At 41.4% G+C, this 17,452-nt stretch overlaps 1 protein-coding gene across 1 annotated transcript in view; it reads right to left on the reverse strand.

The window, feature by feature from the left end:
• The window catches only part of DNER (delta/notch like EGF repeat containing), a 315,218-nt gene that overhangs the window by 83,359 nt on the left and 214,407 nt on the right, over positions 1 to 17,452 (reverse strand). The window contains exon 7 of the mRNA XM_020288165.2: positions 10,598 to 10,711. Within this exon, the coding sequence (XP_020143754.2) occupies positions 10,598 to 10,711 (114 nt within the window). The remainder of the gene's footprint in view (positions 1 to 10,597; positions 10,712 to 17,452) is intronic.

Here is a 17,452-nt window from a genome sequence, read left to right on the forward strand (position 1 = left end):
CTAGATTGGGAAGAAAGAATCTCAGAGCTTGAAGATAAATCTGTCCAATTAACTTAGTCAGTCAAAAATAAAGAACAGAGAATTAAGAGGCATGAACAAAGCCTATAAAGCCTATAAGAAATATGGGATTATGTAAAATGGCCAAATATTAGAATCATAGGCATCCCTGAGGGTGAAGAAGAAACACATACGGGTTGGAAGAACTATTTAAGGAAATAATTGAGGAAAACTTCCCTTGTCTTGCTAGAGATTTAGGCATCCAGATACAAGAAGCTCAATGAACACTTGGAAAACTTATTTCAAAGAGGCAATTGCCAAGACACATAGTCATCAGATTGGCCAATGTCAACTTGAAGGAGGAACTCCAGTGAGCCATGAGATAAAAACATCAAGTAACCTACAAAGGGGACCTAAGGATACAACAGGGAGAGCCATGCATGGGTCCAGAGGAAAAAGGTTTCCAGAAAAGTGCAAATGTTCCAAGTAGCATTGGCTCTAAGGTGGACAGCACTCCCTGGAGGATACTCTTCATGCCCTCGAGTTTGAAGAACAGCAAGAAGCCAGGGGCTATAGAGAAGAAAGAAAAGGAGAGAGTGGTAAGAAATGAGGTTGGAGAGGTGGCCAGGGACACGTTGGCCCTGGACCACACTTTGAATGGTAAATCAGCAGAGGTGTGAGGGACAGGGAATGAAAGCATGTCATCTACATTTAGAAGGATCACTTTTCTCATCCTCTTCTCTCAAAAAGGCTCACCACCCAATACCACCTCCATACGTCAAGTGGACTAGAACTTGCTGAAAGCTGGCTTGTCCTCCACTGGCCTCTCCTTCTCCTCTTACAGCCAAACCCATCCACTTCTATCTCCATTGTCACCACCCTAATTCGTCCCCCCATTACAGCCCACCTAAATTACTATAACAGATTCCGAACAGGCTTCTCTAATTCTTGCCCTCCCTAGAGTCATTCTTCCCCCTTCAGCCTCAGTAATTTCTTCCAAGTGCTGAAATCTTCCCTTCCCCTGCTAAACCCATCTGCGATGCCCTCCCCCACACTCTTGGGTGAAGTCCAATCCCTTTAGCATGCTGTTTAGAGGTCTGCTAGAGCTTCCCCCTACTTGTCTGTCTAGCCTTCTATCTTCCCTCTATCATGTTCTGCATTGCAGCTCTTCTGAACTTTGTTCATTCCTCAAATAACTCTCTCTTCCCACCCCAACCCCCTTACTCTTTCCTCCTGGAAGACTCTTTCCTCTGCCTACAGCCCCAGCTTATTCATCTTCTTGCTACTTGTCCTTCAGCTCTGTGTAAACATCATGTCCCTTGGAATGCTTCCTGACTCTCCTTCCAGTCTCCAGCTGGGAGAGTGGTCCCTCTTAAGACTCTGCCACCTGATTGCCTGAGAAGGTCCTTGTCCATCTCTGATCATACTGTCCTCACTGTCTCTCCTACTCACTATTCCATAAGACCCATGAGGCTGAAGGCACATCTGTCTCGTTCACTACTGAATCCCTTGTGATTAACACAGTAACTGCCACAAGGTAGGTAATGAATAAATAGTATGTGAATGATTAAGTCTTTTATTAAACACATTATGCCATATTCATATGATGGAGTTAGTACCGCCACTAATAACAATTCTTTAGAAATATAATTACCGATACATGAGAACACCTGGAGCATGTTGTTGAGATAAAGAAGATCATTACAAAGGAGCGTGCACAATGAGATCCAATTTTAGTTTTCTAAAAAGGACATTAATAAAGAGACCTCAAAGATGTTTGCCCAAAATTTAAAGTGATTCTCTCTTAGGGATGAAATTATAGGTATTTTTTTTCTTTGAGCTCATTTGAGCATAGATTTCTTTGATAAACAGGGAAAAAATTATGAAAATGGTTTAAAGTGCTATATAAAGTCACAGGCTGTCACAGAAAAGAGGACCGTGGCCAAATGCAGCAGCAACGGCCCATGGAGAATAGATAATCCCATGCGAATGCCCTGGGTCACAGTGACCAGAAGCATTACTGCGTGTAGATTATTTGGGAGTAAAAAGTGAGGATGAGACTTTAAAAATGATGAATTCTTCATATAAATTATAATCAAATATAATAATTCAAAATAAGAGAGTGGGAAAATATCTCAAAAGTGGGCTAAATTAACTAAGGAGAAGCATGAATATCTTTTTATCAATATTGTATTAGGTCACAGGAGATGAAATTAGGTTGGAAAAGCTGTCAAAGCAAGGTTTATCTAATCCAAAATAAAATATGATAAAGCAATTAACAAAACATTCTCTTACTTTCACAGCTTTATGTTTGTTCAACTTTGTCTTAGGCCTGAGTCTCTGTGTATGTCCCCTACTGTAAGATGCTCGTACCGTCAGACCCTCCACCTGAATAGTTCAGAATAAGACCCAGGGCTGCATCTCACGATCTTTTGGTCCAAGTTAAAGGCAAAAATTTCACTCTCGCCTCCTCCTTGTTGTGGTCTAAAAGACGGATATGTGTAAGGAGATAAATTCTGCAGGAGGTAAAAATGAAAATTATATTTACTTTTAGTTTATTTCAATTTATATTATAAAGGATCTTGGTTGCATTTAAAACAATGATATGAATGTTCTGTTTCTGGTGTGGAGAAGTAATCTTTTATCAAATAGATCTTTCCACAAACAACTGTAAACTCCACATAAAAAAACAAAAAGCAAAAAACAACTACCTCAAGGCTCTGGAAAGCGAATGAAAGCAGGTTTTGCGGAGGAGTCAAAATATGGTGGCAGCGGCCAGCATGGGTTGGGTTTCATGTTTGTGGAGTTCTGACTGTGGCCCAGAGAGACTAAGACACCAGCACTAACACTGTCCTTTCTGTCCGGAAGAACCCAGGAAGGAGTCCAGGACAGGCACCCCATGGGTTGGGCATTCCTGAGAAAGGAGAGAGCCAGAGAAGGGGGTCCCCAAATTCTGTATATAAACTCTGAGTCTCTGGATCACCCCTAAACCAGGCACCCAGTGCAACTGAATGAGATCCAAGCCCCCACTCCCTGCTGGCATTACTGAGTTTGCAATGAGTATTGCCAGTGAGATTCACCTGTTTACTTTAGTGAGCTTCGGTGAATGCATCTTGGTTAAACGGGAATTTCCTCCCATATATAGTGTTACTATTGGAACAGTTTGAGATATTTAATCATTCATTCATTCAACAAATGTCTCACTGGTACTTAAGCACTAGGTTCTGTAAGGGATACAAAAATGTCCAGCATCGCTCCCCTCTAGGAGCCTGGAGCCCCTGGGGGAAAGTGGATGTGCAACCGAATAGCCATACATGCAGCAGAACTTGGTCAGTGAGGAGCTGGTGCAGCAAAAAGAACACGAACTTCACAGTCAGGAAATCTGGGTTTATATCCTGGGTCTACCAGGACCTTAGAGCCTCAGGATTCATCTGTAAAATGGTATAATAATATCTACCTTGTGCCATTGTGCAGATTAAATAGTGACATCTATTAATCACTTACTCTCTCACTTACTCACTGTTCCAAGCGCTGTGTCATTTAATCCTTATAACAACCCCTTTGGAGGTACTAATGCTACCCTCACTTGATAGATGGGGAAAATGAGGCATAGAGAATTTAACTTGCCCAAGGTCACCAGGGACTAAGTGGTCAAACACAGATTCAAACTCAAGCAGCAAACTCAGTCTGCTTGAGCCTCAGCTATTAACTGCTAATTTGTGCTGAATAATAACTTCAAAAGTGCCAAACACAGAGGAGGCACTGAACAAACTGCAGATATCATCATTACTCCTATTGATACTGCCGACGCTGTTATTACAATGGGCCATAAGAAAGAAAAATAGTTGAAGTTCAAGACATATGCCTGATTTTTTAAAGCTAAAAAATTATAAGAATGCTAAATAATGGTCGTGTGCAGATCTAGAGACACACCTTAAAAAAATCAAAGTTTGTGTTCATCTATTGGGTATATCCTACCTCTTTTTAAATGAAATGCATCAAGATATCATTATTTATGTATTCATTCATTCATTCAACCGTAACTTCTGACTGCTACCTGTCAGCACCAAACTTGGCACTAGAACAGTTTCCAAAGATGAAAGACAGCTGAAGCTAAGAGACAGGAACCAAGTCATTCACTAAAAGTTAGTGCAGCTGCTGTGCCCATTGCTAATAGAAAAAAGCAGACAACCAAAATTCCTTGCAGTATTTTTATTTAAACAATCTCAGAGAAACTGTGCTATGTAAAAAAGAATAAAAAGGGAAAAAAATGAACTTAGTTGTAAAACAAAAATGAATCAGCATGCACCAAACATACAAATAAAATTTTCCTCACACTTAATAAGTCTTAATACCCTGCTTTGTTTCCAAATGGTGAAACTATATACTACTCAGAACTCCAAGGATCATAACTGCTATGATTCCTAAATAAAGTGGCCATTTAAGGACAATGCCAAATTGTAAAAGAGCAAGAACAGCATTTTATTCAGGCTTGTTAATTTTATGAGGACATGTTGCATGTTTCTTATGTAAATACATGCAGTTTTATATGGTCCTAAGAGAGTGCTTTCACCAACATCATACATATCAGGATATTGGAAAAACAACCAAATCCCAGAACTATATCACTCCTAAATCCTTATCGGGTAACATGCCCAGTTTCTGAACAATACACATTATCTCAGAGATAACTTTTATGACATGTGCTGCTATTGCCTGTAAATCCCTTTGAGATGAAAAGCATTACCACTAAAATTTGAGTTGGACAAAAGGATTTATATGGCTAGATTACTCAAGGCTATAAAACGCAGAAAAACTAAATAGTTTGGGTAAGCCCTTGGAGCTTGTTACAGTGGGATTTAACCTATAGGAACTTTGGGCTGACAAAAAGGTTTATATCCCAGGCCTTCCCTAGAGTTGCTTAGAGGTTATGAAACTTTTCTCTATAAACATGACTTAAAACAAGATGGATTTATTGCCTCAGCAAATGGCTCTTAAACTGACATATCTGAATTTAAAGACTTTTAGGCATAGTGTCTCTTAAAGGTAATAGTCAATCCTCATCATTTTCCAACAAGGAAACCAAGGCTCAAAGAGATAAAATTATATGAGTCACCCAGGGTGATATAACAATCATCATAATAGCTAATATTTATTCAGCAGTTATTATTTGCCAAGCACAATGCCAAGGGCTTTTTCTGTTCTTCACACCGACTTGTAAAGGTCTGTACTAGTATCACCTCATTATATAAATAAGCAAAATGAGCCTCAAAGAAGCAAAGAGCTTCTCAAAAGAGGTGGGTCCAGACTTTAAACCTAAGCAGTGTGACCCTGAAATCCATATTCATAACCAATCTGCTCTGTTGCCTGATACCTGGGCCCAGACTACTGACCTCCAGGCCAAAGAAAGACACCAACTCTTCACACTTGGCTATGGGAGTTTCCATGTTATAAGATCTTTGATGTCTGATAGCAAAATCCAATGTTGCATTCTAACAGTTACAGGACTGAGAGAAATAAGTCCCCTACCCAGCTGAATACTTGCCTTCATAATTATAGTGCAAGAGCAGTTAATAACAAATCCTATGTATTTGTACAAATCCTATCAGTAGGAATAACAGAAGAAGATATCTTTACATTAATGTTTTTAAAATGCATTGGATAAAATAATATTTTCTAAAAATAGTACACAAAGCCCCATATTCTTACTTTGCTCTCTGACTGCCATATGCCTCCTGTAATAGGTAGATGCCAGGAAGGTGATTTCATTCTATCAGGTGTGCTCTGCAGGATGTGAATTGTCACACCTGCAGAACCAACAGATGCCCGTTACTGCTGAGTGCTTTAATCACTATCGATTTCTTTTTATTTGTTATTAGTTTATGTGGTATTCTACTTCAAATCCCAAGGGGAGGGGAATAAAAATTGAGATGCTGATGTAAAGATAGTACTATTCATATTTTATTTGTGTTTGTATCTCAATATATTCATATATTTAAATTCCAATATGCAGTGATTGTTAAGTATATACAATTAGACATCTTCAGAATTAAAATGCATTTAGTTTTAAAATTTTTAAGGATCTCAATGTTCTCAAACAAACATAAAGACAATCTCAGGGTAAAAAATAAACTCAAAAGCAATAATGCCGAGTTCCAGTTGGCTCTCTTTGGTGTTGCCGTTACCCAGTAAGGTAGATAAGAGCAAACACTCATGATAGTTTTCCTTTTATTTCTCGTCGTCCCTACTGTCCCCACTGTAACTAGAATCTGAAATTACACTTTTCCAAAATGAAACTAGTAAAAGTTAAGTAGAAATTCAAAGAAAAGACGGAGCCCGCCGATGAAAGGTAAAGATCCCAGCGTAGAAGCAGCGCAGATGCGTCCCGAAGGAGCACGCAGGTGAGGTCTGAGCTCTCCTCGCAACTTTGGGCAAGGGCAGGGGCCAAAGAGCCGGCACCCAGGCGGGAATCCAACCTCTGAGGACCTGGCCCAGACCACAAGGAAAAGGATCCTTGAGGGAAACAAGATGAAGATGCAAGGGTAGAAAAGAGGAAGGCCATGGACGGTGACGTTGAAAGCGCTATCCAGGGGGAAAACCCAGTTTTAACAGCTTTCTAGCCTACAAGGGATTACTGTAAAAGGATTTCACTATACTTACTGGGAAAAAAATTTCTCACTTTTTCCAGACTTCAGAATTTAAATAGCAGAGACATTCAGAAGTTTTCTTCGCACGTATTTTACTCATAATTATGGTGACAAAGATAATCTTTACAAACAAACCTTGTGGGATTCCTTTTAAAGAATATTTTCAGAGATAGTATAGGACAGTGTTAGGATCACGGGAGCCAAGCTGCCTGGGTTTCCATTTCTGGCCATGTGACCCCAGGCAAGTCGTTTACTCTTGTGCCTCGGTTTTCCAACCTGTTAAGTGGAAATATTAATAGTGCTTGCTTCATAGGGTTGTTGCGAGAATCACAACAGTTAGTTACCAGACATAGTAAGTGATGTCTAAGTGTTGACTTTTAGAGTTAAATTATTTGCCAAATATTAATTAACCCTCCAGCTAACATAAAACATGATCCATGAGTAGGTGTGGGAGAGTAGGCAGGGCAAGATAAATAAAACACATTTCCTTCCCTCAAAGACCAACACAAGGAAGCAGGACAGAAAAAATCAACGCAAAGGTGCGAAGGCGAACTGGCAAGGAGGCGGGCAAGGGGCGAGGGCGGGCCCGGGACTCCAGGGCACCTTGTGGCTGTGAGACGCGCTTTCACACTGTGGCTGCAGTGAGAAGGATTCTGGAGACACAGGCTCTTCTCAAAGTGCAAAGTGCTCTATAAATACTACTTTCTGCCAATCCGTGAAAACGAGCACTCTAAGAATGAGCCGGTGGGAGGAGCTGCTTTGAAAATGCGACATGCTCCTGCTAAGTGGCTTCAAGGCACTGCCGTGAGTTCTTCTCTAAACTTTCCTTACAGCCCTTTCCCTGGTCAGACTTCAGTGAAGACAAACCTCTGAATGAGAGTCCTCACACTGAGAGAGCCATCTTCGTCTTTTCACTTCTAGAGCGCCGCATTTTCTCTAGGCTTTATGCAGGCGGCATGGAGGGACTGACAAGCCACTGGAAAGGAGTGTCCTCAGACGGTCCCATTGATCTGTAGGCCAATGTCTCTGTGTTTACACTGGGCCCAGGCTTCTTCCAGATTCAAACAGTGACTGCCCAAACAGTTGACTTCTTCTCTTGAATGTCGCAGGGGTCTCTCAAACCCAACATGCCCCAAACTGAACACGTCTCCTCTATTTTTCTGCTTCCCCACGAACGGCACAACCAACTACCAAGTGGCAGAAGCCATGAACTTGCTGCCTGACCCTCCACATCCCAACCTCCTCCAGGCACCCTCCACGTTGCCTCCAAAGTTCTCCCAAATCCGTCAGCTTCTCTCTTTTTCAGATTCTACTTTCTCTCCCCAGCAGCCAACGTCTACTTCCTAGACCCCTGCAACAGCCCCCAGACTCCTCCTATTCCCACGCTTGTCTCTCTCCAAATTATGTGCAACCTTGTTCCAGAATGGAAAGTTCACATTCCCCTGTTTTAATGTATCAGTGGTTTAATAGTAATTGTTATTATGGAAGCAATAATGGTAAAGCAGCTAATATTAACTGAGCACTTAGCCAGGTACCGTGCCAAGCATATGGGCTGGGCATCATCATCGCCCCCATTTTACAAATTCAAACGCCAAGACAGAGGGAGGTGTGACGTCACCTGCCCCTGGGACAAAGCTGGTGAGAAGTGGTGGAACCAGGCAGGCTTCAGACCTCAGCTCTGACTTCCTCCCCTCTAGGACGAGGACGAAAGGCCCCGCTCTACAAGCCTCGCCCTGCACGCTTCCACCTGCCGTCAGCACCACCCTCCTCATCCTCTTAGCTCAGTCATGCCCTCCCTCTCCTCTGTCAGGGTCTTTGCATGTGGGTGTCTCTCCCAACACCCCAAGGCCACGCAGAGCCCTTCTGCACACCCTCAAGGCACCTATTCCTGCACGAACCACATGCCTGTCTGTGTGTGCACCACGGGAGGGGCCACCTTCACTCGGCATTACACCCAGCACCCAGCACGGTGCCTGGTGCACAGGAAGTGCCCAGTGAATCCTTATCGAAGATAGGAAATGGAAGTGTGCGTGACAGCAAAAATCCTAGGCTCCAGTTCAAGGGCCATCTTTTATTACCAGTGTTATTTTGTGCAAATTAGCCCCTCTCTGAGCCTCTGGGGTCTCACTGTAACTTTCTGGTAACAAACACAGCCATAATAATAAGTCGCTTTGGAGTTCCTAAAGCTCTTTCACAAAATTCCCGTTTGATCCCAGAACGACCCTGAAGCCCACCCTTGACTGAACAGCGAAGCCTCCAGCCAGAGTTAGGTGGCAACTGACTCACGGAGGCTGTGACAGAGCTTTATAAAATTGCAAAGCGCTCTACACGTGAGTGAGGATTGGTGCTGTGCCCTCAGCCACCAGCCCTCAGCAACGCTTCCAACCTTCCCCACTTGTTTAAGAGCCGAGCTGGCTCTGCAAAAGGAGGAGAAGAGGAGGGTGAAGAGACACTCAACAAGCACGCTGAACTCTTCCCCAGCACGCACAGCGGGGCAGGGGGGAAGCCAGGTGGGCCACAGCCAGCCCGCCCCGCCCCTGCCTTGCCCAGGTGAGCAGGGAGACAAGAATCTGCTTGATGTCCCCTCCTTCAAAAGGAGGCAGCTCCTGGGGCCCCCAGCACTGGGGTGGTCAGCCCCCATCCAGCCCCACCGCCCTGCCCCAGCTCTCGGCTTCAGGCAGTCTGGGGAAACTGAGTACAGAGATGTTTCCTCAGGCACACGGGCTCCACAAGTCATCTCTGTGGAGGATGTGACTCTATGTAGCTGTCAGTGTCACTCCTGTGCATCAGGAAGCTTTAAAAAACTCTAATATCATGTTAGTCTTACAATAATAAAGATTTAAAGTAATCCCTTCCATAACAGCCCCTCAAGCAGAAATGAGAACTAACTTCCTCAAAGTACAAAATAATTCCTTGAACACTGGCTTGAGAGCTGTGATTATCTGCCTGCTTCTTCCGGTAAAACTATGCCAACAATAAAACTGGTTTTTTTTTGTTTGTTTGTTTGTTTGTTTTTTAAATAAAAGCAAAAGTGACTTGAATTTTCTAAGACATTATACGGTTCACTACGTAACAGAACAGTGACCCCTCCTCCCATAGTTATGGAAGCATAAAATTGAGAGTGGGGAATATGCAACCGAGGGAATAGCCGGAAAAAACAGCTCTTTAAAATTTCCCCCATTCTTTGTGGGAACTCCAGCCTGGCCTGCACCTCGGAGGCAGGGAGAAGTTCTTTTGTTCTTCAGGTTACAGGAGATAGGTAGCTCAGCTCTCCCAGGCCAGCGCCTGGGTGGGCCCAGGTGGGGCTTTGTCTTTGGCAGAGACGGGATGATTAGAATCATTGGCACAGTAGCCTAGAACCGAGGGCACACTCCTTTTAAAGGCTCTGTAGTTCTGCTTATGTTCAGGAAATTTGGATTTTGAAATGAGAAGGCCTACCATTTTCCTTCCTTTGCCGGCAAAGTAACAAACTTCTCTTTCCTTCTCCTCAAACCACTTGTTCTCGTTCTACCGACGTGGCCTCAGGAACAAGTGCTGAGCTTTTGGTAACAATTTAAAATCAAAAGTAGATGAACTTTATGTTGAATTTTTCAATGCGAACTCTTATCGAAAACCAAATAACTTAACAAAACAGGAATTTGAACAAGTAAAATTTCACCATTAGAAAGAGATTCCATTTTATTATAGCTATTTCTTTAAAATGTATAAATAAAAATCACAGAAATTCCTAGATTATGTCTAATATTTGAACATAATTTTCAAGCTACTATAGCATAGAGCCAAAAAAAAAAAAAGGGAAACATTTTCTGTTTTTGTTTTATTAATGGAACAAAATAGGAAGTTTTCAGAACTAGTGGAGTTTTTCATAAATTTAAAGTACAGAGCTAACCAAATTAGTTGATGGTTTAAAATGGAAAGCAAAAGGTGTTCCTGCAGTAAAGAATTATAGTTACCTTCTGGACACTGGCAGGTGAATCCACTGAGGCTAGAAATGCACGTTGCTCCATTTCTGCATGGGTCTAGGATGCAATAATCAATCTTGGATTGGCAAAGCTCTCCAGTATAACCTGAATAAAATAAGATGTATATTTTATAAAGCATGCTATTCCAAACCACCCCATAAATTGATGGACTCAACTGGTACCCACCCAACGAAAGCAGCAGCCTTCAGCTAAACTCTCCCAGCCACTCCTTGATCTAATTTAGTTTTATAAATTATGAGAGCTTAGAAACAACCATAACAGTTGGGAATTAGGCCAGGCATGGTGGCTTATGCCTGTAAGCACTCTGGGAGGTTGAGGCGGGCTGATTGCTCAAGGTCAGGAGTTCGAAACCAGCCTGAGCAAGAGCGAGAGCCCCGTCTCTACTATAAATAGAAAGAAACTAATTGGCCAACTAATATATATAGAAAAAATTAGTGGGGCATGGTGGCGCATGCCTGTAGTCCCAGCTACTCGGGAGGCTGAGGCAGAAGGATTGCTTGAGCCCAGGAGTTTGAGGTTGCTGTGAGCTAGGCTGCCGCCACGGCACTCACCCTAGCCTGGGCAACAAAGTGAGACTCTGTCTCAAAAAAAAAAAAAAAAAAAAAAAAAAAAACCAGTTGAGAATTATAGCTCAAAAATAATTTACTTTGCAAAAATCTTTATTGCAAAGGCACACTTTTCTTCAGCACTAAGTGTGTGTTTTATCTTGAAATACTAATCCGAACCTTCAGAAGCTGAGACTGGATATCACTGTCTGCATGACAGTCTTCTGACATAAGAATTTACAATGTTCCGCTTGAGCTAACTGAGATGGTGGCCACATTCCCTTGGTCACCACAATAGCTCTATAAAAAGCACTAGGAAAATATCCAAGTATTAAAATTTTTAATTTATAATATTTTAGAGCTAAAAAGCCCATCTGGGTTAATTCTATGCCCTGTCCCCTCATTTTAAAGATAAAGAGAGGCACATATAATGCTCAGCACATTAATATATTTTTCATACTTATTTGAGTCACAAATCCAACTCTAAATTCTCTGTGAGGCAAGGATCCCATGGTGATTTTGTTGGACTGTAGCATAACCACACATATGTGAAGAGGAAATAAGGATATAAATCTACCGGAACACCTGTGCAGCTAAAAAGCGTTAAATAAATTCCAGAATTTTTCATTAGTTTTGAAAACAAAGCCCCCCAAGAGACAAGTTTAAAAAATAACATGCTAATATGTTTCTCATCTTAAAGTGGGAAATGGTAAAGAAAATTTGGAAAATATAAGACATAAGATAGAGAAATCAAAGTTGTCCTTCATTATGTTATTTGAGTGACAGAACTATCAGTACTTTGAAGATAATTCTAATCTGAAATTTTTTCCTACATACTTATCATACTATAACACTTTATTTATTTCTAAGATGGTTTTAACTACATAAAAACTTGTCTTTCTAAATTGTTAGCTTTGAAAGGCTATCATTAGCACATGAATCTGAGATTTGCAAAAATAAATTAATAGTATTAGAAGAGAGATGATTCGCCAGAGCTTTGATTACCTGCCAAACTAGTATAAATTACAGATTGTGAGTGAGGAGGCATTCATTTTCAATCCTACTCTCCCTCACATGATTTTAAACAGTCCAGAAGAGTCTAGCTAATTCATAGTATAAGAAAAGGAGTAAGATGAACATGTGAACTAAAAATCCAAACACCAGGACAAAAGACTATTTTAAAATTCCAGTACAGAATATTTTAATATAATAATATTAATAATATATTTTCAAATAAAGGCTCTACATTCAAAATGAAAGACAGTGAATTGTTATTAAGAGGAGCGCTATAAATAATTTTTTGGCTAAAAATAATAGCTAAAATGTATAATGGAGCACTTATTTTTTTTATCCACACATTAATTCATCCTCACTGCAACTCTATGAGGTTAGCACCATTATTAATATAATCACCCCATTTTATGAATGAGGAACTGAGGATTAGGAAGTTTACACAATTTTCACACAGGGAGTCAAACCCCTGTAGACAAGCCCTTAAACACGTTATGCCTAAGGCATCATGCATCACCATCATCAACAAACATGTATTTAGTATGAAGGAAAAACAACAGAAAATTAGGGATAAGAAAATATGTAGACAGAGACACAGAGAAAGATATAAAGTATTAATAAAACCATAAATATTAATCCATAACTTACAGCTTATGTGGGGTTGCTTATGCTTAGGATGGAGGTGCCAACGGTTATTTTCTCAAATCCCTGCCTTCAACAGTTCTACCATATGGCTAGAAAAGTACAGTGCACTTACTAAAAAGATAACTGATCGCAGGGGTCAGCATCTTAGAAGTGGTGTGGCTTAAAGGATATGATGGCATCACGAATCCTGTCTCCTTGAAAAGACCTTAGAATTGTGACCACAGAATCACACAAAACCATGAAAAACAGGCTACGGCCAATTAAGTAGCATCTGTAAGAGCTATATATATATATACAAGACAAAAAGAATATGAGAAGGCTGTAAAGATTCTGTGAACTTCAAAGTTCTTTAAAGAAAATTTTAATAAATCACTTTCCTTGAAATTTTTATTTGAGAATTTTAAACATACTTAAACATAGAAAGACTAAGATATAAATCTCACATATTCATCACCTAGCTCCAACAATTATTAACATTTTGTCTGTTTAATTTCATCTGGTCTCCTCATATTTTCATATTTTCCCCATGAGGGTATTTTAAAGCAAATTTCATTTCACCTATAAATATTTTAATATGCATCCCTAACAAAAGGAGATTTTTTAAAGATCACTTTTAATGGCCCCTTTGATTAATGTTCAGTTCCACTTACCAATTTAATTAAACAATTTAAACCATATTTATTTTACTTATTAATGTTTACTAATATCAACAGTTTCCTTTTTAAGAACCACAATTGTCTGATAATGCACAAATCTTCCCATGCATTTAATTACTTCTAATAGATCTAATAAATTAAATCTACAAGTAAAGTGAATCTTAAGTGTTGTCAAATTCTCCAATACTGTGTGCGAGTTTGATAAAATTTCAACCTAAGAGGCTAATTCACATTTCTAAGGCATGGAGTGTTTGAGGTTATCATAACCATCTGGAGGTCCCACCAACATTTTATGGGTGAAGATACTGAAGTCATTCACGACTGGAGCTGGGGTAATGGGATTACGGGATCACCCAGCATCCTTAGTGGCAGTTGCCATCACTACTGGCAGTGGCCAGCTGTGGAGCTGCAGTGTAGTAGCTCAGGACCAGACCCTGCTCCACGCCAGGCTCATCAGGAGGAACCAGCTATTACTGTTGGCCTCAAGGGAGTCACCAACTGAAGTCCCCAGAGCACCATCATTGACTGCGTTACTCCCACCAGCCCACTGGGGACAGCTCTGGGAGAGGAAAGGCAGAGGACAAGGAACCACAAGCATCCTGTGGGCTGGATTGATTAAGGGACTCTTAAATATCAGAGGGTCATTTCTTGGACCCTCCAAGAGCAGTGGCTTAACTAAAGTTGTCGGACAAATCATTGATGTTGATATATATGTGACACTCTGAACTAAATAAAAAAGACTTACACAAATCATGCTCCCTTGTGTCTTTTGTTTTTTATTTGATCTCATAACCAAGGACTCAAACCTAAATGAGTGATTGGTAGAAATGTAAATGAAAAAGACCATTAAAGCTTTGCCTGAGTTCTTCCTTCCATCCTGCTGAGAGTTATTCTCTTCTCTGGGGAATAAAGTAACCACACCAACCATGAATATTTCCTTCTCCTACTAAAATGACAGACACCCAGAGGACCTTGTAGAAGATGTAAAGAATTTATGAAGACGACCCCAAAGGCAATCACATCAGCAACAAAAATAAATAAATGGGACCTGATCAAACTAAAAAGCTTCTGCACAGCCAAAGAAACAGTCATGAAAGCAAACAGACAACCTACAGAATGGGAGAAAATTTTCACATCCTACACAACTGATAAGGGGCTGATAACTAGAATATACTTAGAACTCATGAAAATCAGCAAGAAAAAATCAAACAACCCTATCAAAAAGTGGGCAAAGGACATAAACAGAAACTTTTCAAAGACGACAGAATAATGGCTAACAAACATATGAAAAACTGTTCAACATCTCTAATCATCAGAGAAATGCACATCAAAACCACAATGAGATATCACTTATTTCCAGTAAGAATGGCCTTTATTAAAAAGTCCCCAAATGATAGATATTGGCATGGATGGGGAGAGATAGGAACACTCCTACACTGCTGGTGGGACTGCAAATTAGGTCAACCTCTGTGGAAAGCAATATGGAGATACCTTAAAGCGATACAAGAAGATCTATCATTTGATCCAGCAATCCCATTACTGGCATCTACCCAAAAGATCAAATGACACTCTACAAAAAAGACACCTGCACTCGAATGTTTATAGCAGCACAATTCATAATTGCAAAGCTGTGGAAACAACCCAAGTGCCCATCGATTCATGAGTGGATTAATAAAATGTGGATATGTAGACCATGGAGTACTATTCAGCTCTAAGAAACAATGGTGATATAGCACCTCTTGTATTTTCCTGGATAGAGCTGGAACCCATACTACTAAGTGAAGTATCCCAAGAATGGAAAACGAGTGAGATGTGCACCATCTGGGGGATGGTCACACTTGAAGCTCAGACTTGTGGGGGGAGGGGGAGCAAAGGCATTATTTGAAACCTTAAAATCTGTACCCCCATAATATGCTGAAATTAAAAAAACTTTACCCTTTAAAAACTAAATTATGATGCAATGGATACCATGGTGATTGTCTATATCTCAGTTTTAAGCTTGAAGCTCTGACTCGAGGCGGGAGGGGGGCATGGGCAATATACATAACCTTAACATTTGTACCCCCATAATATGCTGAAATAAAAAATAAGTAAATAAATAAATAGAATGTAGAAATAAAAACTCGAGATAAAAAAAGAAAGAAAGACGGTGGCCGTGCCAGTGCCGCAGATACGAAAGGCAACACTTGGGGCCGCACTGTGTGTGTTACGGGAGAATTTGCTCTAGCACACACGCACACACGCACACACGCACACAGGTGGGCACTTCAGCCTTGCAGATCTGTGCCGTAAGTTCCCAAGTGGATACCAGCACAGCACAGAGAAAACCCAAGTGAAGGCACAGAAGTATGCAGAAGAGGTGTGTTGTCATTTCTACCTGACTAAAAATGCACAACAGGGATAAACTTCTTCATGCTGGCTCCCAACTAACAAAAGCCTATTCCTAACTAGGGAGGCAAGTATCAGTAATTGTCGAAGTCCCCTTCCTTCTAGCTACTGATATGCCCCCACCATAGCCAGACCACAAGCATTCATGCACCACCTTCCCAATTATTGTCACAACCATAGAACACCTGTCCTACTGTCCAGCCCCAGACAGCACCACCACTCCCCGGGACTGCGGCAAGGGTCTCCCAGCCCCTGTCTTCACCACAACATTTGCTTCCTTACAATCCATTCTCCGCATGGGCGCAGTCAGAAGGATCTTTAACTTAAAAACCCCCTGTAGCTTCCCAAAGGGTTTGGAATAAAACCCAAACACTTTACTCAGGGGCTGAAAGGCATGATCTGGCCCCTGCCCTCTCTCCCCACTGAGGACAACTCCATGGCCACCTTGGCCTCATCATTTTCATGCTGTGGCCTTAGGACCACGGACATGAGAAGGATGCAGAATTCAACAGAAGCAGTCCTAGGCCTGCCCTACAAAGAGAAGTATGGCATGAATCTAAAATTGTCATGTGGTGGAGAAATTATTGAGAAAAGTTAGCAACCAACTTCTGGGGGTGGCAGGCAGGGTAGGGCTCATGGAGGTGTGGTAGAATTTCATCTGTACATTCAGGAAGTGAAGAGAGGAGAGGTTAGAAATGAATTCTATAACAGAGTGGAAGATCTAACAGGATGGTGTTTTAATGTCATCTCTAGAACCAGGTGGGGAGACAAGAAAATGTCTTCAGAGAGCTTGAAAAGAGTGCTAAGTCCATGTAAGCAGGGAAGGAAGTTACTACGACAGTAGTGGGGGTTACAAGTAAAATCACAATGGTTAAGTTATGATGTTTCTTGGACCCAGGGCTGTGAAATCAAGCCCGTTTGGAGAGGATGGGCTTGGAGGTTCCCGTGGCTGGATGGCAACAGTAGACAAGGGTGGCCTGTGTGTGTGCATCTCACTGTGACGTGATAAGATAAGCCCTGGTTGCCCAGGTCTTTTGAGACAGCCAAAAACCCTTCTCCCAGAAACAACCTCGCCCCTCTGAAAACCAACGCCAATTCATCTGGGTGAAGAACCACAGTTAGCTTAAGAAAGCTCTTCTTGAGTGGTATGAGTCTTCAACCTCAGGAAGAGATAGAACCAAATATGGAGATAAACTTCAATCTTATCCTCCAACTAGTACTCAGCACCTCCAGCAGGTCCCTGCAATATGGGCAAATCAGCAAGGTTGAACCGGAACTCTTCTTCTTTTTGTCCTGCACCAGCTCCTATGAACATTTAATTCCTTAGGTCAGTGGTTCTCAACTGGGGTGATTCTTCCCCCAGGGGTCATTTGGCACTGTTTATTGTCACGCCTCTGAGGGTGCTGCTGGCATCTAGGGGCTAGAAGCCAGGGATGCTGCTAACATCCTACAAGACACAAAATGGTCCCTTACAACTGTAGTCCCCAACCCCCCTGTTAGGAACTGGGCTGCACAGCAGGGGGTGAGCCGTGGGCAATGAGAGAAGGTTCATCTGTATTTACAGAGCAGAGCTCTGCTTC

This window comes from Microcebus murinus, chromosome 8 (assembly GCF_040939455.1).
Source record: "Microcebus murinus isolate Inina chromosome 8, M.murinus_Inina_mat1.0, whole genome shotgun sequence".
Classification (NCBI taxonomy): domain Eukaryota; kingdom Metazoa; phylum Chordata; class Mammalia; order Primates; family Cheirogaleidae; genus Microcebus; species Microcebus murinus.